The sequence below is a fragment of the Schistocerca piceifrons genome, chromosome 4, assembly GCF_021461385.2.
Source record: "Schistocerca piceifrons isolate TAMUIC-IGC-003096 chromosome 4, iqSchPice1.1, whole genome shotgun sequence".
Classification (NCBI taxonomy): Eukaryota; Metazoa; Arthropoda; class Insecta; order Orthoptera; family Acrididae; genus Schistocerca; species Schistocerca piceifrons.
Window position 1 is genome coordinate 520,875,931 of NC_060141.1, and position 25,151 is coordinate 520,901,081.

The following is a 25,151-nucleotide window of genomic DNA, read 5'->3' on the forward strand; positions in this document are numbered from 1 at the left end:
GAGACCGTGATCGTAATATTTAGTTGTAAGTACCTGTGTAAAATATATATTTGAACGATATCTTAGGATGATTGATTCTACCTGTGCATACTCTGCTTGCAGCGCCGGTGACCTGTGCGAGGGTGATTCACGTTTCCCTTTAACGGCAGGAGGTGTCAGAAAGTAGAGGCCTGCTGGAGTATAGGAATGTAGATGAATTAAGGTGTTGTCCTATAAACTACCGATTAGTAATACTTAGTATGTGTTGGATAGCTTTCGTGATCACGTGGAAATTTGAGAATCAATATGGAGGTGCATTTGCGCTGGACCATTAAAGTAAAGTGTTTGGTTGACTGCTTCTGCACATTTCTCCACCTTTAGTTAGTTGAGAGAAGATCGATTGTGGGGTGTCCATACAGCATGTGGAAGACACGTTTCCCAGTTCTCTTGACATGTGAAACACTTTAGTTGACCTTGTAAATTATAGGAATGATTTCAAATCTGTTACCTCACTGAGATCGATATTCGCAGGTGGAAATGTTATTTTTCGCCTGTTTGTTTCTGGTTACTCAGTGATTTAGAGCTTGCTCCACCGAGCTAATGTTTCCAGTTTGTACAGAAGTAATTCCCAGTCTATATCTTCGGAATTATGTTGCATGAGCGATCAGTAGGATACTGCTGTGTGCCAACCATGCGAAATTACATATGTTCTTGTAATCCCAGAATCTGGAGATGAGTGTAGAAACGGGAGCAAGAAGGCAGGTCCGGACCAGAAACAGTAACGCATTTATACCGAGGTGGGGAAACGAGCCAGTCTTTTCACAATAGTTCTGAGGGTGACGTCGATCCACTTACGGCTTTCTGATGTAAAAGGGATGCTTTTGTATGGCAGAGGATGTGAATTGTATCTTTACTACGTCGACATGCTAGGCGGTGATATATTGCTGGGTTGGAGATCGTTTCATATTTCACGATATGTATGGCACTTTGTGAGATTTAGTTGTCAGTGCAATAAGGCGATCAGTGTAAAATAGTTTATTGCCACTGAATGTCACTTCTGTAGAAAGAAAGGAAAGGTGGACGGTGCTTCCCTAGGACTGAGGAGCATTGTGACATATCGCAATTGTGACTGTAAGCATACCATAAATTTTTCAGGTGCTGTGCAGATATAAAATATAACTGCACTGTTTGTGTAAAACGTGTATATATTGCATTGTAAAGTTACTGTTGCTTATGTTGTGTAAAATGTGTATATTTCGCATTGTAAAGTTACTTTGGTTTATGTTGCCTATGTGGACACACATTTCGAGAGGAATTTCTCAGGTATCAAGTATGAAAGGGATGTCGCCACCTCATGCGTGTGGGCATCTGTGCGTGGTTTGGCAACTGACGGCCACTTCACTTTGCAGGGCTGCAGGTAGCCTCCTGTGCTTTCTACTGGACAGGGGGTGGTGGACAGTGTATGTGTACTTTGCGTGTCTGTTGCATTTTTTTGCGAGAAGGTCTTTAAGCTGTGCTATGCGTTACTTCCACATGCGTTATATGGACTGAGTGTGTCTACACATCAGTGTACTGCATTATTTAGGAGGAGTCTGCATGTCTGTACTGAAATTATTTCGGCAAATTAAGAGTCATTTGCGTGTCTGCGTAGCATTATTTAGGAGTAGTTTACAGGCCTGTGAGCTGTGTGGTGTGTCCCCAAGCATGTGTTTTGTATTGGTGTGATTAATCTACTCCATCCCTAAATAAATTGTTCCAAAATAAATAAAGTACACTCCTTCCTTACTCTCTCCAGCAGCCCAGCACAGGCTGAGTCACTTTCGCGCCATTTTCCCCCCTCCAGACCATTATCTTGGATTACGTCACAGGAGAGATGACAGCACCCTCTTTTGGCTGTATCGTGTACTATGTTAGTTGGAGTCTAGATATCATGGTGGAGACTCTGCCTGAAAATTAAAAACTTATGTCCAGCACAGGCAGAGTCGTTTTCCCACCACTTCCCCCGAACCATCTTGGATTATGTCATGGAACAGATGACAGCATCCTCTGGTGGTGGTACTGTGCACTAGGTCCAAACCTCGTCATGAACACACTGTTTGCCGCCCTCTTGGATAACAGTAGTTGCGTTATCAGCTGATGTCGTGGCTGCTATCATGGCTTACGTCACAGAAGTAACGACAGTGGCCTCTAGTTGTGGTACTGTGTACTAGGTTAGTTGGAGTCTGGACCTCGTGATGAACACACTGGGTTGTGGTGCTACCTCTAATTGTTTAAAGACTGGTGCATGATATCGACAGTTAAGGATCAGAGTCTTTTAGATGGATTATTATTTTGACAATTTATGGGTTGTTTGGCTCCCTGGACATAAAGGTATCACATTATTAATCAGTGGTTTGAAGGTCTGTAGGCTGTGCAATGCTTCATTTTGACACTTTACAATTAGCAAGCACGTGTGCAGAGCATTATAGTTGAATTATTTAGGAGTAGTTTGCAGGTCTGTATGCTGTGTGGCATGTCAGAGCGTGTGTTCTGTATCACTGAGATAAATATACTCCATTCCTAAATAAATTGTTCCAAAATAAATAAAGAGCACTCCTTCCTCTCTCCACCAGCCCAGTGCAGGCTTAGTCCTTTTCCCACCAATCAAATGGTTCAAATGGCTCTGAGCACTATGCGACTTAACTTCTGAGGTCATCAGTCGCCTAGAACGTAGAACTAATTAAACCTAACTAACCTAAGGACATCACACACATTCATGCCCGAGGCAGGATTCGAACCTGCGACCGTAGCGGTCACGCGGTTCCACACTGAAGCGCCTTTAACCGTACGGCCACACTGGCCAGCCTACCCACCAATCCCTAGGAAGAGGTGGCGGTCAGGTGACTTAAGTTAGTGGAGGTGCGCTTTGTTTCTTGCAATTTTCTTATGTTGGTTGGTAGAGAACTTTCTTTACTGCCAACATTCAAACTTGGCACCATCTCCTAGGAAGGTGTGGCAGTCGGGTGACTTAGGTTAATGGGGGCAGCCCAAGTGACCTATCTCCCCGCCGAGATTTTCTTTGGTTAGTAGAGGTAACCGTGGTGTGGTGCATTATCCTGTTGGAATTTGAACCTCCCACTATTTTTCCGGGGGGGGGGGGGGGGAGGGGAGAGGGTGGATTAGGTTAGTGGGGTAGCCCAATTGGCCTATCTTCCCGCCAAAATACAAACTTCCCGCCAATAGCCGCCATGTTGGATGACGTCATCACCGCCATCTTGGATAACTGTACTTTGGGGCAGAACCCCCCTTGCCCCAATACTAACATTATATGACCTACCAGCAACAATCCCATTGCATGGAAATACCAGTACTTACCCTGATGTACAATATGCAATTAATGTGTAAAAAATCGAGATATTTTTATAATAATGTGATGAATGTAATGGGGAAACGACATGGATACTCCAGCCATCTGAAAGTGCTACAATACTGTGCAACACATGTCGCTTAGCTATTTCAGGTAGTTTGAATTAGGTCTATTTAGTTATCTTCACATTATTCGTTTTTTATTTAAACAATGACCTCCAACAATGAGCACTGAAACATATAATTGAATGCAAAACCACCTGAAGATGACCACAAGTCCGAAACCGGTCGTGCATTAAATAAAACCAACTGCTATTGTGACTGGCAGCGGTTATTATTCTACACCCCGTACGTTATACATACGTCGACAATCAGAAATACTCGTTGTATGCAACACAGACGATCACCTTGGGCGACAGACCTTGTAACCGGTTCCAGGAGGATAAGCGATAAATGTTTAGAGATGTCTTGAGCACTGTAAAAATATCGGAGTTCGAACACTTAGATCAACATGGGAGTTGTCTGAGAGGACAGAACTAAGTTTGAGACTTGCAGTGTATATCATCAGGATGGACACATGTGGACCAACATCATATGGAACGCAACATGCTTAATACTAAACAATTCAGACACACTCCCTAAGAGTGCAGATTATATTCAGCTACAGGAAGATGATGGAAGCTCAGAAGTGAGATGCCACTGGGATTAAAGTTAAAATAAAAAAAAGTTGAGACACTTATGAGGCATAAATAGCACGTGATTGTAGAGGGTCGACAGAAATATAATACAATAATTATAAGAGAGGATGTATCCTGTTCTTGGAGAAAGATGTATATTTTTCATAAAAGTTCGTGCATTTTGTTATTTTTCAGCATAAGAAATGTCTTGGCAAGTTCTCGGTGCATAGTTTTCCTTGCTAAGTAATTTAATTGGTCTTTCGTAATATTCGACGTATTGTACAATGAGACGGTAGGCTTTACTCTCTAATTTCGAAAGAAAATTGTCGTTGCCGCTGTACAGATAGTAGAATTGGTGATTTGCATTCGGGAGGACGACGATTCAAACCCGCGACTGCCCATCCTGATTTATGTTTCTCCGTGCTTTCCCTAGGTGGCTTCAGATGAATGCCTGAATGCCGGGATGGTTCCTGTGATAGGCCACGGTCGAGTTCCTTCCCTTATCTTATGGGGCCGATGACCTCACTGTTTGGAGAACGTTCTGGACTGTTCGAGCAAATAAGTTGGCCATCCAAATCGCACAATATGAAGCCATCGAGCATTTATGGGACATAATCGACAGGTCAGTTCGTGCACAAAATGCTGCACCGGTAACACTATCGCAATTTTGGGTCGCTATAGAGACAGCATGGCTCAATGTTTCTACACGTGACTTCCAACGACATGTTGAGTCCATTCCACGACGACTTGCTGAACTACACCAGACAAGAGGAGGTCCGACAAGATATTTTGGAGGTGTTCTACGACTTTCGTTACCTCAGTGTAGTTCCTCCTTTTTAGGAAACCCGATATTTCCCAGTGCTTTGATTGAGCTGTCCTTCAACTACTTTCAACAGCAATCTAGAGAATTTCTTGCGTCTGGTACTCAGTAGAGAGATACACTTGTTTTTCCAGAACCTTACCATAGCCTCTCTTGTGTACTGAATAAATGTTGATTTATTTGTAGTATTGTCAGAAATATCTAAGATTTCATTCCGTTGCGTTTAGTAACGCATTACTGTTAATGGCTTCATTAGAGCACTGGAGAATATTTATCTTAGCAATAGACGAATACCTCTTCCCAGTCATGACTCAGGAAAGCTATATAGCACAGTTACAGATAAATTTAATTTTGTGGTAAACGATGGATTAGAAGCAGGGATTATGCGACCGACCGATATGGCGCAATGTTGTAGTCACTGCTTGTAAGGGCGGCGTACAAACCCTAGTCTCACCATCCGGATCCAGCTTTTCCGCGCTTTCCTTAAACCAGTTAAAGCTAATGGCATGTTCCCTTGAATGTACACTCTGCTTTTCCCTTTCTGTACTTGTTCAGGTCCAGCTCGTGCGCTATCAGCAACGACCTCGAGTTCGTCAAGACTTTGAACTCCTCTCTTACCTTTTTATGAGCGCGAGAACTATGTCTGTGGCATGCCTCGTTTGAGCTGGTTTTCGTTGATTACTCGTGTTTATTTCCTTTTCGTGTAAAGTACCCGTTTGCCAGTGCTGACAGGCTCACGTCTCAGATAGTAACACGTGGCTGAAAGCGTGTTCTTCAGCGTCTTGAAAACAACCCAGAGAAGACTGCTTCACTCCAGTAGTCCAGACGTCATCCTAACGACAAGGACGCGGTTGCTGTAGCAGGTGGTAATGCCGGATTTCCTTCATTAGTTTGTTGCGAATCTTGCGTCTATTTCTAGAAATAGACTGTTAGCGCTATTGTCGGTTCCTGGGTCACTAAATATGAAAGTTTTTCACTAAGTTTACATGTAACTACACCCATCTTTTTTTGACCTGTCTATACTTAACCCACATCTCCCAGCTCACGGCAACGGAATTTTTTCAGTTACTTTTCCTCTTTTCACATGCTGCTTTTTCATAGTTGTTTTTTGTGCCCACATGACGATACGGGTCTTTTCTATTCTATAAACTATCTAAATTTAATGCTGTATGTTACTGCTACAGGTTTCTACATGACTTGACAAATACTAACGAACATACAATTTATTGCCGTTTTTGCTAATGGTGATACAGGGACCTGAACACCTAGAGAATAATTTTTTTTCAGAATACAGTAAGAAATCACTATACTCGAGTTAACCAGAATAATAACACGAAAATTATCCGCGGAACAATACTGTGTGATAATAAAAACTGTCGTTATTTCTCAGCAGAATGAGAACAGCGGTTCAAAATATTAGTATGTTTAATATGATTCCAACGAATCTGTTCATCTACATCTGTATATATATGAGGAGCATTCAGAAGAAAATGTACAAAGCAAGTCTGTGAATATAAATGAAATCTTTATTTGAAAGTAATAACCAGAGTCCTCAGCATAGCATAGCCGAAAGATTCCCTGTTCCCAGAATTCAGTCTGCCGGCCGTTGTGGCCGAACGGTTCTAGGCGCTTCAGTCTGGAACCGCGCGACCGCTACGGTAGCAGGTTCAAATCCTGCCTCGGGCATGGATGTGTGTGATGTCCTTAGGTTAGTTAGGCTTAAGTAGTTCTACGTTCTAGGGGACTGATGACCTCAGATGTTAAGTCCCATAGTGCGTAGAACCATTTGAACCATTTTTTGAACCAGAATTCATGTGACAAGAATCAATCCACCACTGCTTCCTTCAGTTCACCACCCGAATTTACGCGTTCCTTTTTAAGATCTTAAGATCTTAATGAACTTAAGATCTTGAGGTCTTTTAGCAGAGCAAAAAAATGTTTCAAATGGCTCTGAGCACTATGGGACGTAACATCTTAGGTCATCAGTCCCGTAGAACTTCGAACTACTTAAACCTAACTAACCTAAGGACATCACACACATCCATGTCCGAGGCAGGATTCGAACCTGCGACTGTAGCAGTCCCAAGGTTCAGGACTCCAGCGCCTAGAACCGCACGGCCACCGCGGGCGGCTTAGTAGAGCAAACACATGGAAGTCACAGGGCAACAAGGGTGAATGCTGGACCTGGTTACATTTGTACTTGGCCATTGGACTTGGCGTGACCTTGGAAACGAGTGGACGTGCGTTATCGTTGAACAAAATCACTCCCTGTTCGAGAAGCTCAGGCCGTTTGCTCTTGAAAGACTTGCCTAGGCTACGGAGTGTCTCACAGTACACGTCGTTGTTAATGAGTTTTCGTGTTCGAGGAATTCGATGAGCTCCGGACGTCGAAAAAGACGGTGAGCATAACCTTGCCTGCTGAGAGCACAGCTTTGAATTTTGTAGCGGAAGATGACGCATGCGCATAACCACATCGGACACCACATTCTCGTCCCGATACGTCTCACTACGTTATTCGAAAGCGTCATAAGCAAATTTGAACCAGTCTCATTGTTACAACACTTTGTACCTTTTCATTTGAACACTGCTTACACTTCAGTACTCTGCAAACCACTGTGAAATGCATGGCAAACGATTATTGCATCTGTTGTTAGGACTTTTTCCTGTTACTTTGAAGTATGGGGCGCAGGAAGACTGTTTAAATGTCTCTGTGTGTGCTGTATTTAATCTAATCTTGCCCTCACGATCGCTACGAGAACGATATGTAAAGGGTTGCAGAAGTATCGTTGAGTTTTCATTCAAAGCCGACGCTTGAAAGAAACTTGGCCTTCTCTGGATATTTTACGTGTGCCTTCAAGAGTTCTTTCAACATCTCTGTGACACTCCCGTGGGACAAACAAACTTGCTGCCCTTCTCTATTTACGTTTAGTATCCTCCGTTGATACGAGTCCTACACACTTGTTCAATGTTCTAGAATGGGTCGCATGAGTGATTTGTAAGCAATCTTCTTTGTAGACTGATCTCATTTCTTCAGCCGGCCGCGGTGGTCTCGCGGTTCTAGGCGCGCAGTCCGGAACCGTGCGACTGCTACGGTCGCAGGTTCGAATCCTGCCTCGGGCATGGATGTGTGTGATGTCCTTAGGTTAGCTAGGTTTAAGTAGTTCTAAGTTCTAGGGGACTGATAACCACAGCAGTTGAGTCCCATAGTGCTCAGAGCCATTTGAACCAATCATTTCTTCACTATTGTACCAATAAATGGAATTCTACCCCCTGCTTTACCCACGACTGAGCCTGTGTTAACGTTCCATTTCGTGCCCTACGTTGTTCTACATCCAGGAATTTGTATGACGTTACCGATTCCACCTGTGACTCAGTGACACTACAATCATAGGATACTACTACGTGTTTTCCTTTTGTCAGGTGCACAGATTTACATTTCTGAACATTTGAAGCAAGTTGCCAATCTTTGCACCACTTTGAAATCTTATCAAATATCTGAATAAATATTTGTGCAGCATATTTCCATACTGTGCATAGCTACAGATAACTGCACCATCTGTAAAAAGTTTGAGGTTACTATTAAAATTGTCGGCAAGGTCATTAACATACAAACATGAACAGCGACTAGGGACCCAACATACTTTCCTGGGGCACACCCGAAGTTATCGCTACATCTCTCGTTTACTCTCCACCCAACATAACTTGCTGCATCCTCCTTCCAAAAAATTATCAACTCAGTAACAAATTTTTCCTTCATACCCCTTACGATTGTAATTTTGATAGAAAGCATAGATATGGTACTCAGTCAAATGGTTTTCGGAAATCGAGAAATGTAGCATCTACCTGACAGTTCTAGACTTCAGTATCTACTTTGTATTATTCCTCCCTCAAGGCGTTCTGCAGTGTACGAGGTGGATACTTCATCTGCACAACATGTCAGTCTCTTCAGAGCTTTCCAATTTTTATGTGTATGAATCTGGTTCGGTGAATATGCTCGCTATTCAGTTCGTGCTATGTATTCGTCTTCCAGTGTCTCAACAGTGTAAGCGATTATGCGTTTAGGGATACATGTAGATGAATCCTCTGCTCACCGAACTGCAGAAAAGTTGATGCCATTTCCTTGTGATAAACTCTCCTGGAAATGATGTGGTGCTCGTAGTTTGTAGACGATACTGCCGTTATAGTGACGATAAAGCACATGCTGACCACGATGACGTTTTCCTCTTTCTGTCTACACGAGAGTGTATGAGGATTTTGATGTAAGCATCGTATTACATTACCGCCATTGGTTCCAATCACAGCCACACTTGAAAAATCAGCTTCATTGTGTGACTGGCAGTGGATGGTACGTCGGAGGTCCAGCGTACACTGTCCAGCACTGAACAGTTGCCGACAAATGTTTCCAACGAAAACGTGGGTATCTCTAACATCTGTAAAAACTACAGTAATTTGTGCAACAGTAGCGGCCATGTTCCATTTCGTTGGTTGAGATGTGAAACTGTTTTCTATGCAACTATCGTAGCGTGCGCGACTGTCCTGAGTACCAAAGCCCTTATGCGTCTATCATTCGCAATCGCTACGTGAAAGAGATTTGCAGCCGCTTCAGCCAGGGCTTTTCTCCCTCTGTTATTCTCATCGGAGCCTCTCGCCTCTTATGATCGAGGATGAGCTCGTAATGGTACGTAAAGTATAACGCTATCAGCCAAGAAAATCTTAGAATACGAAAGGCGATATGAAGAGAATCAAAATTTTCAAGTGTTTGGAAGTTATTAAAAATAAGCCGATAAAATTAAAACTACAAACAGTCAAAAACATTTTTTAAGAAATCGATGATGAAATATTTTGAAACGAAAAAGACACTAAACTTTCCTGTACATGAAGGGACTGGGTAAGGACAAAGTACGGAAGGGAAGGTTGATTGGCTTTTTGGAAAGGAGGTGAGGAGGCGATGCATAATATTAGTTTAGGAGGACTAGAATGTGGGGTAGGTGTAATGAGCTAATTCTTATTTTGGAACACAAGAGCGGGGCAATGGAATTTTGGACTAAGGAAACAATTATCATTGGCGCATGAGGAGCTGCCCAAAATTATTTTACAGAGGTATATCAGCAGTATAAAGGACATAAACCACTGGAGAGGGAACTTACCCGAGCGCCTGGTTTTCCACGATCTTATTTTTCTTCGTATTCATACATCTAACTACTTTACAACTCTGGCTCTAGCTGCCAGAGACTGTGGCCATGTGTGTGTGATGCGTTTGTGTGTGTGTGTGTGTGTGTGTGTGTGTGTGTGTGTGTGTGTGCGTGCGTGCGCGCGCGCGCGCTCGTTTGTGCCTGTGTTGTCTATATCCGACTAGGGTCTTATTAGCCTAAAGCTCACTTTTTGTTGTGCTTGTCTGCGACTCAGCATCTCCGCTGTATGGTGTGTAGCAACTATCCTTTGCGTAACATTATTACTCTACAACAACATTATGCACTGTGCACAGGAACCTATCCACATTTCTAAATGAGTGTCCCCGCCAAATTTTTCTGTTTGTATGCGAAGGCTAATCTCAAGAACTACCTTAGAGGTTTTGATACGGTTTGCACTAATAGACAGATTGATTCATGAGGAAGACGAGTCGTCCGGGCGTAGATACTTATAATTAGTGCTACCCGTGAAAAGCCGAGGCGGACCGCCGATATACAGGGTTATTACAAATGATTGAAGCGATTTCACAGCTCTACAATAACTTTATTATTTGAGATATTTTCACAACGCTTTGCACACACATACAAAAACTCAAAAAGTTTTTTAGGCATTCACAAATGTTCGATATGTGCCCCTTTAGTGATTCGGCAGACATCAAGCCGATAATCAAGTTCCTCCCACACTCGGCGCAGCATGTCCCCATCAATGAGTTCAAAAGCATCGTTGATGCGAGCTCGCAGTTCTGGCACGTTTCTTGGTAGAAGAGGTTTAAACACTGAATCTTTCACGTAACCCCAGAGAAAGAAATCGCATGGGGTTAAGTCGGGAGAGCGTGGAGGCCATGACATGAATTGCTGATCATGATCTCCACCACGACCGATCCATCGGTTTTCCAATCTCCTGTTTAAGAAATGCCGAACATCATGATGGAAGTGCGGTGGAGCACCATCCTGTTGAAAGATGAAGTCGGCGCTGTCGGTCTCCAGTTGTGGCATGAGCCAATTTTCCAGCATGTCCAGATACACGTGTCCTGTAACGTTTTTTTCGCAGAAGAAAAAGGGGGCGTAAACTTTAAACCGTGAGATTGCACAAAACACGTTAACTTTTGGTGAATTGCGAATTTGCTGCACGAATGCATGAGGATTCTCTACCGCCCAGATTCGCATATTGTGTCTGTTCACTTCACCATTAAGAAAAAATGTTGCTTCATCACTGAAAACAAGTTTCGCACTGAACGCATCCTCTTCCATGAGCTGTTGCAACCGCGCCGAAAATTCAAAGCGTTTGACTTTGTCATCGGGTGTCAGGGCTTGTAGCAATTGTAAACGGTAAGGCTTCTGCTTTAACCTTTTCCGTAAGATTTTCCAAACCGTCGGCTGTGGTACGTTTAGCTCCCTGCTTGCTTTATTCGTCGACTTCCGCGGGCTACGCGTGAAACTTGCCCGCACGCGTTCAACCGTTTCTTCGCTCACTGCAGGCCGACCCGTTGATTTCCCCTTACAGAGGCATCCAGAAGCTTTAAACTGCGCATACCATCGCCGAATGGAGTTAGCAGTTGGTGGATCTTTGTTGAACTTCGTCCTGAAGTGTCGTTGCACTGTTATGACTGACTGATGTGAGTGCATTTCAAGCACGACATACGCTTTCTCGGCTCCTGTCGCCATTTTGTCTCACTGCGCTCTCGAGCGCTCTGGCAGCAGAAACCTGAAGTGCGGCTTCAGCCGAACAAAACTTTATGAGTTTTTCTTCGTATCTGTAGTGTGTCGTGACCATATGTCAATGAATGGAGCTACAGTGAATTTATGAAATCGCTTCAATCATTTGTAATAGCCCTGTAATACTGCAATTCACTGCTATTGTTCTAGATTTCTGACCGATTTCAACTTAATTTTCTTGATAAGCGATGCTTCAGAGAGCTAGTACACATATTACTCGCACCAGTCGCTTGTAATGCACTCGACCAGTCATGAATTTATTTTTTTTTTCCTTTGACTATTCTACTTAATGGCGTACATATGTAATGCACCACACTTTAACGAAATATCTACACATCGTAAACAATCATCATTAGACATTTGACATTTACTGTTGGATAAGGGGTTCCTCTAAAATTTTCCGAGCATTACAAGCAGTAACTTTCCATATTCTCGTTGTTCATGCATATTTTGTAATGTCACTTATCTGTCAGTCATCAGGCTATCGTCTTCGTTTTATTTCTTCAGTTCTAGGAAAGTACTTTTTTAGTTCACCCACCATCTACTACCCTAACTACAAGCTGAGCCCGCTTCCAACTCATTTTCATTACAGCCATAGTTAGGTCTTGGATGATTTATTCAAGAAAAAGAGCTCCACAAGTTGAGCAATACAATAACGAGTTGATCCACCTCTGGCCCTTACATAAGCAGTTATTCGCCTTGTCATTGACTGTTAGAGTTGTTGGGTGTCCTCCTGAGGAATGTGGTGCCAAATTTTGTCCAATTAGCGAGTTAGATCGTCAGTACCCCGAGCTACTTTGAGGATCCGGCGATCTTGATGGCCAATGCAGGGTTTGACGAGCACGAGGACAAGCAGTAGAAATTCTCGTCGTGGGATTGCTTAAATGTAAGGCCTGGACGACTTGCCATAAAGGACAACAGAACGGGACGTAGGATACCGTGACGTACCGCTGTGCTGTAAGGGTGCCACAGATGAGAAACAAAGGGCTCCTGCTATGGAATGAACTGGCATCCTAGACCAACACTCGTGGCTGTTGGACTGTTTGGAAGGCGACAGTCAGGTTTGTATTGCTCTATTTGCAAGTGGAACAGCAAAGATAAATGACAAGTTGTGGTGCTGGGTACCGTCCGCCACGCACTGCTTTGTGGCCTCTGGAATATATGTGTAGAGGTAGATGTAGAACTTCTTTTACCCAAGTGCTGCAGTTACTACTGGAAGTCAGGAATACAAGTCCAACACACAACTCCCAAATAAATGCGAGGCTTCTCATTAACAGCGTCTCGTACATTGTGCTCTTATTAAAATAAATGCGCGCTACTAAGTTGTTGCCTTATGCAGATCCTCACAAAAACATGGATGTGGACAAAGTCCAAAACTGTTCAGTCTTTTCAACAGACGTCAACTGAATGTATCTATATAACAAGTTGTGTCTTGTTCCCGTGACGTAATAGGCACTGTCACGGCTGTTCTTCCTCTTTGGAGCGCACCATATCTCCAAGACAGGAATCGACGGCACGGAATAAACCGCCCGACCAGCAGCTACCGCGAACGTGGTACGATGTTTATTGCCGTCCCAGCTTGCAGACACGCTCGTCCCCCCATTCCATGATATGCGTGCATAAATAAAACATACACCCAAACAGCAGAATTATTTTGCAGTAGTACACTGCTAATCTGAGAGTAGGGAAGGAAGCGACAGTTTGCGAAAGACTAATCCCAGTGCCAGTTTGACGTTTGACTCATGTTGCCTTCCCGGTGTAATATATTTTAATGGACAGTATTGCAAATTGCTTGTGTCTTGTTGTAACTAAACTGAAGACCTCCTGTCGAACTTGCTCTATTAAGCTCTTCCATTAGTTATTAAGGCCACGGCCTTGCTGCAGTGGATACACCGGTTCCCGTCAGATCACCGAAGTTAAGCGCTGTCGGGCGTGGCCTGCACTTGGGTGGGTGACCATCCGGGCCGCCATGCGTTGTTGCCATTTTTCCGGGTGCACTCAGCCTCGTGATGCCAACTGAGGAGCTACTCGACCGAATAGTAGCGGCTCCGGTCAAAGAAAACCATCATAACGACCGGGAGAGAGGTGTGCTGACCACACTCCCCTCCTATCCGCATCCTCACCTGAGGATGACACGGCGGTCGGATGGTCCCGATGGGTCATTCGTGGCCTGAAGACGGAGTGCTGAGTGCTATTAGTTATTGAAGTTTATGTGTCCTATTTGAATTTCTGTGTTATGAGTAAAATGTAAATGGTCCATGTTTGTGGCACTGGCACAAATCTCTTGTTTATAATAGTTTACGAGTCTGAAACTACCTCTAGAGCTTCTGAGTACGGTTTTGTTTGTATGAATCTTCCTGTTCTTTCAATTCTGAGCTTTCCATCATTCTGGTGAAGTCGAAAGTATGCTGTAGTATTGATACACACTGAAGACCCAAAGAAACTGGTACACCCGCCTAGTATCGTGTAGGGCCCCCTCGAGTACAAGAAGTGCCGCAGCACGACGTGGCATGGACTCGACAAGTGTCTGAAGTAGTGCTGAAGGGAATTGACACGATGAATCCTCCAGGGTTGTCCATAAATCCGTAAGAGTACAACTGGGTGGAGATCTCTTCTCAACAGCACGTTGCAAGTCATCCCACACATGCTCAATATTTTTGATGTATAGGGAGTTTGGTGGACAGCGGAAGTGTTTAAGCTCAGAAGAGTGTTCCTGGAGCCAAGCTGCAGCAATTTTGGACGTGTGGGATGTCGCTTTGTCCTGCTGAAAATGCCCAAGCCCTACGGAATGCACAATGGGCTAACGTACGTGCCAACTCACACACACACACACACACACACACACACTATATATAAGATATATAAGATATTTCCGATGTGTAAAGTGTACAACAAGTTGTGTGTGATGTTAAGTGTGTGTGAGACTCTACACAAATGGACCATTAGAAAACTTAAAAGTCAACAAAATGAAGCAGACTCACACACACTCACAACATCAAAAGAAATGGCTTAATATACACCAAAAAAACGCACTTGAAAATGGGAACTATTTCTTGAAACGCGTCGTGTGAATAGTAAAATAAAGAGAAATCGTGACTGGTAGCAGAAGATTTATTTATTTATAAACAAACCTATTATATTTGAAATTTTACCTACTGTGCCGTTTAAGTTAAACAGAGCATATTCGTAGACGTAAACGACCTCATGCTCACTATTGCTAGAATGATTAAATAAAACTACGTGAAACTTTCGAAGAGATGGAATCTCAGCACGCCTAACACGTGCATATAGTAATTTTTACACTCAACCGAAAATGCTTATCGCATTGCGAACACTCATTCACGCTGCAAGTGTCCTACTAAATAAATAGTCTTCAGATACTGCTGGGATTTCGTCAACTACACAAAAGAACTTAGCACTTTCAAAAATTCACTCAAACAAAACGGTACAAGTTATTCGCTTCAAACTTTAACCTGTTAATGGAGCGTCGCTGGAACTTTTTTTCTTTTTCACTTATTGACGCAAGCAGTTCATTCATTGCAGCCTGCCGCCATCGGAAAGTGTAACAGTAGAAAGTGACAACTACACAGCACCAGAAGAGTTGGAGTGTCCTTCATTCAGTAAAATGGGAGTCGATAAAACTGTCCAACCAGCATTTCCCACATAGTTTCACCAAGGGGATTCTTCATATATGCCTGATACAAACAGCTGAAAGTAACATGCTGCAACTAGGAAGGTGTGGGTGACAAAACCTCTACATAAGAATGTTTCTTAATACCATTACTGTCAACGTTGAACACTTTAGCAGTAGTATGAACTTCATGGTAATATTTCTGTAAGAATACAGCGTCTCAGCGAATTAGGATCTGTTAGCAATGTGAAAGCAAGTGCTCTAAATTCCGATTACAGTGTCGCCCACATATTCTTATCTAGAATAACACTTGCTCCCCTGCTACGGAACATGAAATTAACTATAATATGTAAATTACTTTCAATGCAACTGGCGCCTGTTACTCTAGACCGAATCTGACTGTCTACAAATGAAACAGAATACAAAGAATAGCTATCAGCAATAAACAAATGGCTTCTTCATTTAATCGTAGCACACTGGGTAAGTGTCATGTATAGAAAACTGTGCCCTGCTAGAAAACACATCTACTGCATTATATGAACATTTTACAAATGAATACACTTTCCCAGTTCCAAGTCACAAAGTTAATTTAGACCCCATAATTTGTTTCTCACCTGCAAGCATAGCTCAGCTCTGCTCTGTCTTGTTCAGTTCTAAAAATATGAAGCGCTGTACTGCATAATCCTGAAATAAATCACTGACTGGCTAATTTCCTTATCATTTATCGTTTAGCTGTTCTTCCAAATGAGAATTATGCTATCCTTCCAAAAATGTAGTTAACTGTCCACGCAATTGTGCTAGGCATACAGTGTAGAAATATTACAATTAGAATTCTAAGTGTGAGGACAAACTTAGTGAAATGTTGGCAAATGAGTTGAAAGGTTGTCTTAAATTGAAATGAGATTAAGATCCTTATAATGACATAGAAATGAATCATACTGAATGGAACGAAGACCTTCCTTTGCATTATCGTAAACAATGAATAATGAAAACTGATTCAGACAAACAGTACTTAAGTTACAAAATTTACTCTAAAACTACTCTTTGCTTTTCTTATGATAATTAAGATAATTCGCCTTAGATATCAAAATGTAGATATCTCTATGCAAAAGGGAATCTTTACACTACAATAATTATTTGAGTAGCTGGTGCACCAAAATAAATGCTCTGTTTGTGTTACCTTTTTCCAAAAGTGCCATCTCTCTATGAAATCATCTCAAAATCACCTTCTATCCCTAGTCACGCCACAGAGCATCTCCAATAAAATTCATTTTCTATTCGGCTCAAGCACCATCAAAACTCCTTACTCACCGACTACACAACACTCTGTCCGCAGCGGACTCACTCTCTCTGTTGTCTATTACAACCTCTGTTAGCCAGAGAGGAGCGTCTCATTCATGTGTTCAGGCTAAGCAGTTTGGGATAGGGGGATATGCCCTTACGCCACAAAAGTGAAGCCGCTGAGGCCATATTAGTGTCTCCATAACATTTGGTGTCAAGTGAGTATTCATACTGCTTTGCAGTGATACTTTATACTGTATCAAAATAGACACTCAGATATGGCTGTCCATTACACGTATGAAAGCTAAGAGGGCGAGAGTCACGCAGTATTTAACCGAGAAACCCATTTCCTAGGCTCAGTAAGATGGTGCCTCTGGCTACAATAGATGGCTGTACTTGCTGTAGGTAGTGCCATCTGCCCTCATTCTAACCTCCTTAGTTCAGGTATCCACAGAGTAGACATGCCTTTGGAGCAAGCAGTCTGATGCGCAGAGCGGATTTTGTGTTGTCGGTATACACCGCCAGACCGGTCATGTGATCTCGCGACGCCGTAGGTTTATCCGCAGAGTGTCTTGCACATTTAGAATGTCATTACACCGCTGGTACAGATGGATTCTCTTCGTATGTGCTTTGCATTTTGTGCAGACATTTCGGAAACATCATAACAATTTGTATTTGATATCTGGAATGAACCGGAGTCATAGGTTTGAAGAACTTCTTTCTGGCCAGTTTCACAGCTCATATATGCCCACTTGTTGGTATCTGTGAAGGCCACCGCTAATTTTCACTATTATACGGCACTTAATAGTATTGCCTTGTCTGTCGTGGTAAACTTTTGTTGCATTAGCTTTACAAAACGATGTGATAGCATGCCAGTGCGTTTGAAAGTGTGCGAAAAAGTTTGAATTTGCCGCATATTAACTATTATACCGCTTGATTCTTAGTAATTTTTTCTTTAGATTTTTAAGTATTTCACTTTCTCTTTACTGTAGGCTACTGCACAGTTGTGCTTACTGGTAACACCTTGACGTTTTTATTTACTGCATTTTATGGACAAGTTCACACTACTTTACAAAGTAAAAAGTGAAAAAATCCGATCGCTAGACATGAAGCAGTCTTATGGGACCTTATGTACTAATTTCTAATGCTTGTTAATGAAATAGTACATACAATAAACGGAGAGTAAAATTCAACAAAGTAACTGACTTTGTACTTTGATTACAGTGTGTTTGTGTGTTTTTGTCCACTTTTGTTTCCCATTATTATGATTCACATTCAGTCTCTTGATTTCTTATTGACATACATGTTGTTGTTGTTGTGGTGTTCAGTTCTGAGACTGGTTTGATGCAGCTCTCCATGCTATTCTATCCTGTGCAACCTTCTTCATCTCCCAGTACCTGCTGCAGCCTACATCCTTCTGAATCTGCTTAGTGTATTCATCTCTTGGTCTCCCCCTACGATTTTTACCCTCCACGCTGCCCTCCAATACTAAATTGGTGATCCCTTGATGCCTCAGAACATGTCCTACCAACCGATCCCTTCTTCTGGTCAAGTTGTGCCACAAATTTCTCTTCTCCCCAATCCTATTCAATACTTCCTCATTAGTTATGTAGTCTACCCATCTAATCTTCAGCATTCTTCTGTAGCACCACATTTCGAAAGCTTCTACTCTCTACTTGTCCAAACTATTTACCGTCCATGTTTCACTTCCATACATGGCTACACTCCATACAAATACTTTCAGAAATGGCTTCCTGACTCTTAAATCTATACTCGATGTTAACAAATTTCTCTTCTTCAGAAACGCTTTCCTTGCCATTGCCAGTCTACATTTTATATCTTCTCTACTTTGACCATCATCAGTTATTTTGCTCCCCAAAATAGCATAACTCGTTTACTACTTTAAGTGTCTCATTTCCTTATCTAATACCCTCAACATCACCCGACTTAATTCGACTACATTCCATTATCCTCGTTTTGCTTTTGTTGATGTTCATCTTATATCCTCCTTCGAGACACCATCCATTCCGTTCAACTGCTCTTCCAAGTCCTTTGCTGTCTCTGACAGAATTACAATGTCCTCGGCAAACCTCAAAGTTTTTATTTCTTCTCCATGGATTTTAATACCTACTCCGAATTTTTCTTTTGTTTCCTATATTGCTTGCTCAATATACAGATTGAACAACATCGGGGATAGGCTGCAACCCTGTCTTACTCCCTTCCCAACCACTGCTTCCCTTTCATGCCCCTCGACTCTTATAACTGCCATCTGGTTTCTGTACAAATTGTAAATAGCCTTTCGCTCCCTGTATTTTACCCCTACCACCTTTAGAATTTGAAAGAGAGTATTCCAGTCAACATTGTCAAAAGCTTTCTCTAAGTCTACAAATGCTAGAAACGTAGGTTTGCCTTTTCTTAATCTTTCTTCTAAGATAAGTCGTAAGGTCAGTATTGCCTCACGTGTTCCAGTATTTCTACGGAATCCAAACTGATCATCCCCGAGGTCAGCTTCTACAAGTTTTTCCATTCGTCTGTAAATAAATCGTGTTAGTACTTTGCAGCTGTGGCTTATTAAACTGATTGCTCGGTAATTTTCACATCTGTCAACACCTGCTTTCTTTGGGATTGGAATTATTATATTCTTCTTGAAGTCTGAGGGTATTTCGCCTGTTTCATACATCTTGCTCACCAGATGGTAGAGTTTTGTCAGGACTGGCTCTCCCAAGGCCGTCAGTAGTTCCAATGGAATGTTGTCTACTCCGGGGGCCTTGTTTCGACTCAGGTCTTTCAGTGCTCTGTCAAACTCTTCACGCAGTATCGTATCTCCCATTTCATCTTCGTCTACATCCTCTTCCATTTCCATAATATTGTCCTCAAGTACATCACCCTTGTATAGACCCTCTATATACTCCTTCCACCTTTCTGCTTTCCCTTCTTTGCTTAGAACTGGGTTTCTATCTGAGCTCTTGATGTTCATACAAGTGGTTCCCTTATCTCCAAAGGTCTCTTTAATTTTCCTGTAGGCAGTATCTATCTTACCCCTAGCGAGATAAGCCTCTACATCCTTACATGTGTCCTCTAGCTATCCCTGCTTAGCCATTTTGCACTTCCTGTCGATCTCATTTTTGAGACGTTTGTATTCCTTTTTGCCTGCTTCATTTACTGCATTTTTATATTTTCTCCTTTCATCAATTAAATTCAATATTTCTTCTGTTACCCAAGGATTTCTACTAGCCCTCGTCTTTTTACCTACTTGATCCTCTGCTGCCTTCACTACTTCATCCCTCAGAACTACCCATTCTTCTTATACTGTATTTCTTTCCCCCGTTCCTGTCAATTGTTCCCTTATGCTCTCCCTGAAACTCTCTACAACCTCTGGTTCTTTCAGTTTATCCAGGTTCCATCTCCTTAAATTCCCACCTTTTTGCAGTTTCTTCAGTTTTAATCTACAGGTCATAACCAATAGATTGTGGTCAGAGTCCACATCTGCCCCTGGAAATGTCTTACAATTTAAAACCTGGTTCCTAAATCTCTGTCTTACCATTATATAATCTATCTGATATCTTTTAGTATCTCCAGGGTTCTTCCATGTATACAACCTTCTATCATGATTCTTAAACCAAGTGTTAGCTATCAATAATGCGTTCACTATGCTGTTTGTAGTAGCTTACCCGCATTCCTATTTTCCTATTCATTATTAAACCTACTCCTGCATTACCCCTATTTGACTTTGTGTTTATAACACTGTAGTCACCTGACCAGAAGTCTTGTTCCTCCTGCCACCGAACTTCACTAATTCCCACTATATCTAACTTTAACCTATCCATTGGATTGGATTGACATACATGCAAAGCCGAATACACAACCTAGGTGTGATGGTGCGAGTGTTGTGACAAAAATAAACAAACTAAGTGTTCTGTACTAGACATGTGTAGAAAATTTATTTGAAATAAATGTCGAAATTTCACTCTGTGCAACATATCATATTTTCTAGCTTTCATGCACGTTGAAGATCTTCATTTCACAATGCTGTGATTCCCACTTATTGTCAGTTGTCTCTGCTCTAAAAAGTTGTTGCTCTCTCTCTCTCTCTCTGTCTCTCTCTCTCTCTCTCTCTCTCTCTCTCTCACACACACACACACACACACACACACACACACACACATTCACATTCAGGTTTTCTTCTCTGTTCTGCAAAACATGCCATCTGAACAAATGCGAAACAGTTGAATAACATTATGCTGTTGAATGACTGTTTTTTTATGTTTCATAGTATCATATGGGAAGTACAGCCCTATTTCGGCTTAAAACAAACAAACTGACCATAAATTATGCATGTGTGAGTTACACATGTATAAAGAGGAAAAGCTCAACTTGTTCGGGTGTGTTTTGAGGTTCATCATAGTTAAAAGAAGTAGTCATTTTTCGAACTGTGGATTTCTGTTGCCTTTTACGTGTATAAATACCAAGATGCCCAAACACTTTGCTTAACAATCCTACACATTTCGCATACATTATTATAGATTTAAGACATGTATTCAAAACGCAACAAAAACTGCAAAGTATGATCAAGTATTCATACAATACCCAACACAGACTTTTTATCCTTTCGAGTATTTCTCTCTTTGCACCTGTCCGCAACAACAGTAATTCACCATTGCCGAATGAACAGACGGTTAAAACGCAACAAATATGTATAATATAAACAAACGGTAGTGTCCCGAGATCAGTTGACGATCCCAGTTTAATGTTGACAACATGCGCAGAAAGGAATGCTCACTCCAGAGATATGTCTACCCTATGGAGGCATCCAAAGACACTCAAAATGACAAGGATTTCAAACAAAGGACGGACCATGACAACGGCACGTCAAAGGGGTTAAAAATGGGTCAAATTGCTCTGAGCAACTACTTAAACCTAACTAACCTAGGGACATCACAAACATCCATGCCCGAGGCAGGATTCGAACCTGCGACCGTAGCGGTATCGCGGTTCCAGACTGTAGCGCCTAGAACCGCTCGGCCACCCCGGCCGGCAAAGGGGTTAACCTTATCACTTTAGGATATGGTGTAAAAAAGATCTGAGGATGATCATTACGGACTGAAACCTGCCATCGTCTAGAGAATTCATATTGTGATCAAAGACTGAAATAAAAAACATTTGACAGTATTGGATCACTGTTTGTACACGCGATCATGTCGCAATTGGGGGTTAACCTTCAGTGACATAGCAACGGTCACATTAATGGCGAAGGCAAGCGGCACAATGATCATTTTGAGGGAACAGGAAACCACCATTTCTCGGCCAAAAACGAACGATATTCGTCAAAGGTGAAAGCGTCGATGAGAGAAGGTTTATGGACCGTACTTTTCCACGGAGAAAATGGCATGCTTTCTTTTTTGATTCTGCCTCAATTGCAAGAGGACTGCAAAAACTTCATCCATTTGGCTGCGGGGAAATATCTAAATACACAGCTGCCTGTACGATGACTCGGCCGTGCAACTGCTGAAGATGACGTGTGATGCAAATAGCTACCACAATCACCAGACTTATCTCCTCGCGATTTTTTTTATGGAGCTATGTCAAACGCGAGGTGTTTGCCCCGTCTCTGCCACAATCCTTGCCACAGTTACGGCAGTGAGTCTCAGCTGTGGTAGAGTCTGTCACCATTGATATATTGCACATGGTTTGAGATGAGTATGAATATAGTCTCGACGTTTCTCATGTGGCTGGAGGAGAAGTACCGTTTTGTTCGTATGAATTTTTGAAAATATGGAGTTTCTTGTGTTCTCCCTAATTTTAAATATCTTCAGAGAAAGAAGTCCAGTAGTTGTTCTATGTCAAAAGACACACCTCCTTACCATCCCATGTAGGCTTTCACGGCCGGCGTCTTTATCAGTAAACACTTCCGGGCTAAGCTGCCGTGGTCGATGTGTAGAAATTCTTCTTCCTGACGTTTCGTTCTCAACTAGGGAGAACATCTTCCGAGGTGAGTCGACGACTCACCTCGGAAGATGTTCTCCGTAGTTGAGAACGAAACGTCAGGAAGAAGAATTTCTACAGATCGACCACGGTAACTTAGCCCGGAAGTGTTTACTGATAAACACCTCCTTACGTTCGGTGTTCTGCGCATTGTTGGTCGCCATTCATGAACATTATTTCCCAACATGAAACTATTCCTCTAATCTCATTCTGCGCTATCTCTATGTGTTTTGGAATTAGTGTGATACGTTGTCATACGATCAATCCGCCCATTGTACCAAATCAAATTCCACAGGTAATGAAATGGAGGACGCGGAGCTGTACGCCACATCTAGCAGCCTGCAGCAGGAGTTCGTGTCTCAGGCGCTGGATGAGCTATGGCCGTCCCTCAGCTGGCTGTCTGAGGAGGGCACCGTGCTGGACGTGGGCTGCGGTCCTGGTGACGTCACATTTCACGAGCTGCTGTCGCGCCTGCCACCAGATTTCACCGTCGTAGCTGCAGACATTTCTGCCAACATGCTCGCCAAGGCTTCCTCCAGGTTCTCAGGACTCCGTGTGCGCTTCTGTCAGCTGGACATTGGCACAGCCAACATAGAGGACACGTGCGTTTGGCAGCAAGGACCATTCTCAAAGGTTTTCTCCTTTTTCTGTCTGAACTGGGTGCAGGACCAAAGGTAAGCAACAATGCCTTCCAGTACCGACATATATTGCCGGAAAAAATGCAAAACCCTCAGGGACTGTGTTCAGTGGCACCTAGATAGAGTACGTGCATACTGAAAGGATGTAGTGTTATTTATTCTTTTGTCCTGGTCATCGGCGATCAGGAGACCTGTCTGTGCACCCTCTGTTTTGAATCTGCAGTCAAAAAGTGCTGAGTTTGCAAAAATGGTTCAAATGGCTCTGAGCAGTAAGGGACTCAACTGCTGAGGTTATTAGTCCCCTAGAACTTAGAACTAGTTAAACCTAACTAACCTAAGGACATCACACACACCCATGCCCGAGGCAGGATTCGAACCTGCGACCGTAGCGGTCTCGCGGTTCCGGACTGCAGCGCCCAGAACCGCACGGCCACGTCGGCTGGCGCTGAGTTTGCAACATTCATCCAATGGTACAACCATGATCCACAGACGAATACATACCACTCTTGAATTGCTTCAGCCACTTGAATGGGCTTACATTGTGGGCCTGTAAGAAGCTGGATGGACCCTATCGATGGATTCCTGCACATGTTGGGGTGAGTCTATCAGTGGCACGCTATTGCTTTCAGCATGGTCCATGGAGCATTCGAACACCCGTAGACCAGATTACGCACGTCCCTGCAGAATGGACGCACTTCAAAATTGACGCATTTAAGCGACGAGCAATGACCGATCGAACGTCATCTAGGGACGAAATGTGTGTGCACATTGCACCTGCTCTGTCACCAGGGTTCACTGGGAATCGTATGGTTGCAGCGGGTCTAAGATATCGTGTGCCTCTGTCCAGACTCCCACCAACAACATCAAGCATGGCTACTCTGGTGTCGTGAAGTGTCGACTGGAGAGTGGAATGGCGCTCTCTTGTCGTCAGTGGTGAGAGCAGATTTCGTCTGTATGTGAGTAAAGATGTATAGGTTTATGGCGCGGACCTGGCGAGCAGCCTATTCTAGGGTGCAATCCTCCACGACAAAGTTCCCATCCCAGGCTTCATGGTATGGGGGACGATGAGTTAAAATTCGTGCCCACGTTGAAGTAACCAGTGCCCACTACATTACACAGGCTATTACCCTGAACTACTGCCATTTATTCGACAGGATGGTGGTGTACTTTTTCAGCAAGACAATGCACATCCACATACGACTGTTGCGATGCGACATGCTCTTTTTGGTGTAAAACAGCTGCCCTGATCAGCAACAACACCAGATCTCTAGTCAATTGAACACTTACGGGAACCGAGCGAGGTGGAGCAGTGGTTAGCACACTGGACTCGCATTCGGGAGGACGACGGTTCAATCCCGCCTCCAGCCATCTTGATTTAGGTTTTACGTGATTTCCCTAAATCGCTTCAAGCAAATGCCGGGATGGTTCCTTTGAAAGGGCATGGCCGATTTCCTTTCCCATCCTTCCCTCACCCGAAATTGCGCTCCGTCTCTAATGACCTCGTCGTCGACGGGACGTTGAACACTAATCTCCTCCTCTTCCTCCACTTATGGGAACTGATGAAATCGGAATTTAATCGTTCTACAGCGCCTGCAAGAACCACTGCTGAACTGAAAAAAAAGGCACAAGATGCTTGGTAAAAACTATCGCAGGATTCCATTCGGCACCTGCATTGCCGCCAGGAGAGGAGGGTTACACTGTGTACTGATGCGACTGTTTGGACAAGCTTTTTCTGTGACACGTGTGTTTCATGTAATGTGAATTTTTTGTCATTTACCCCTGCAATGGTGGTCTACCTGTCACCCAACTTGTCAATAAACTTACCTTAGTCCGTGAGGGTGTTGCTTCTTCCCGGCAGTGTTTTCGGAAAGAAGACAGCTATTTTGTTGAAAG

At 43.0% G+C, this 25,151-nt stretch overlaps 1 protein-coding gene and 1 pseudogene across 1 annotated transcript in view; both read left to right on the forward strand.

Moving 5' to 3' along the window:
* LOC124795975 (juvenile hormone acid O-methyltransferase-like) overlaps positions 1–25,151 on the forward strand; it is a 188,827-nt gene that overhangs the window by 125,785 nt on the left and 37,891 nt on the right. Inside the window, exon 3 of the mRNA XM_047260056.1 lies at positions 22,916–23,294. Coding sequence (XP_047116012.1) covers positions 22,916–23,294 — 379 coding nt within the window. The remainder of the gene's footprint in view (positions 1–22,915; positions 23,295–25,151) is intronic.
* Positions 13,592–13,709, forward strand: LOC124796878 (annotated as a pseudogene).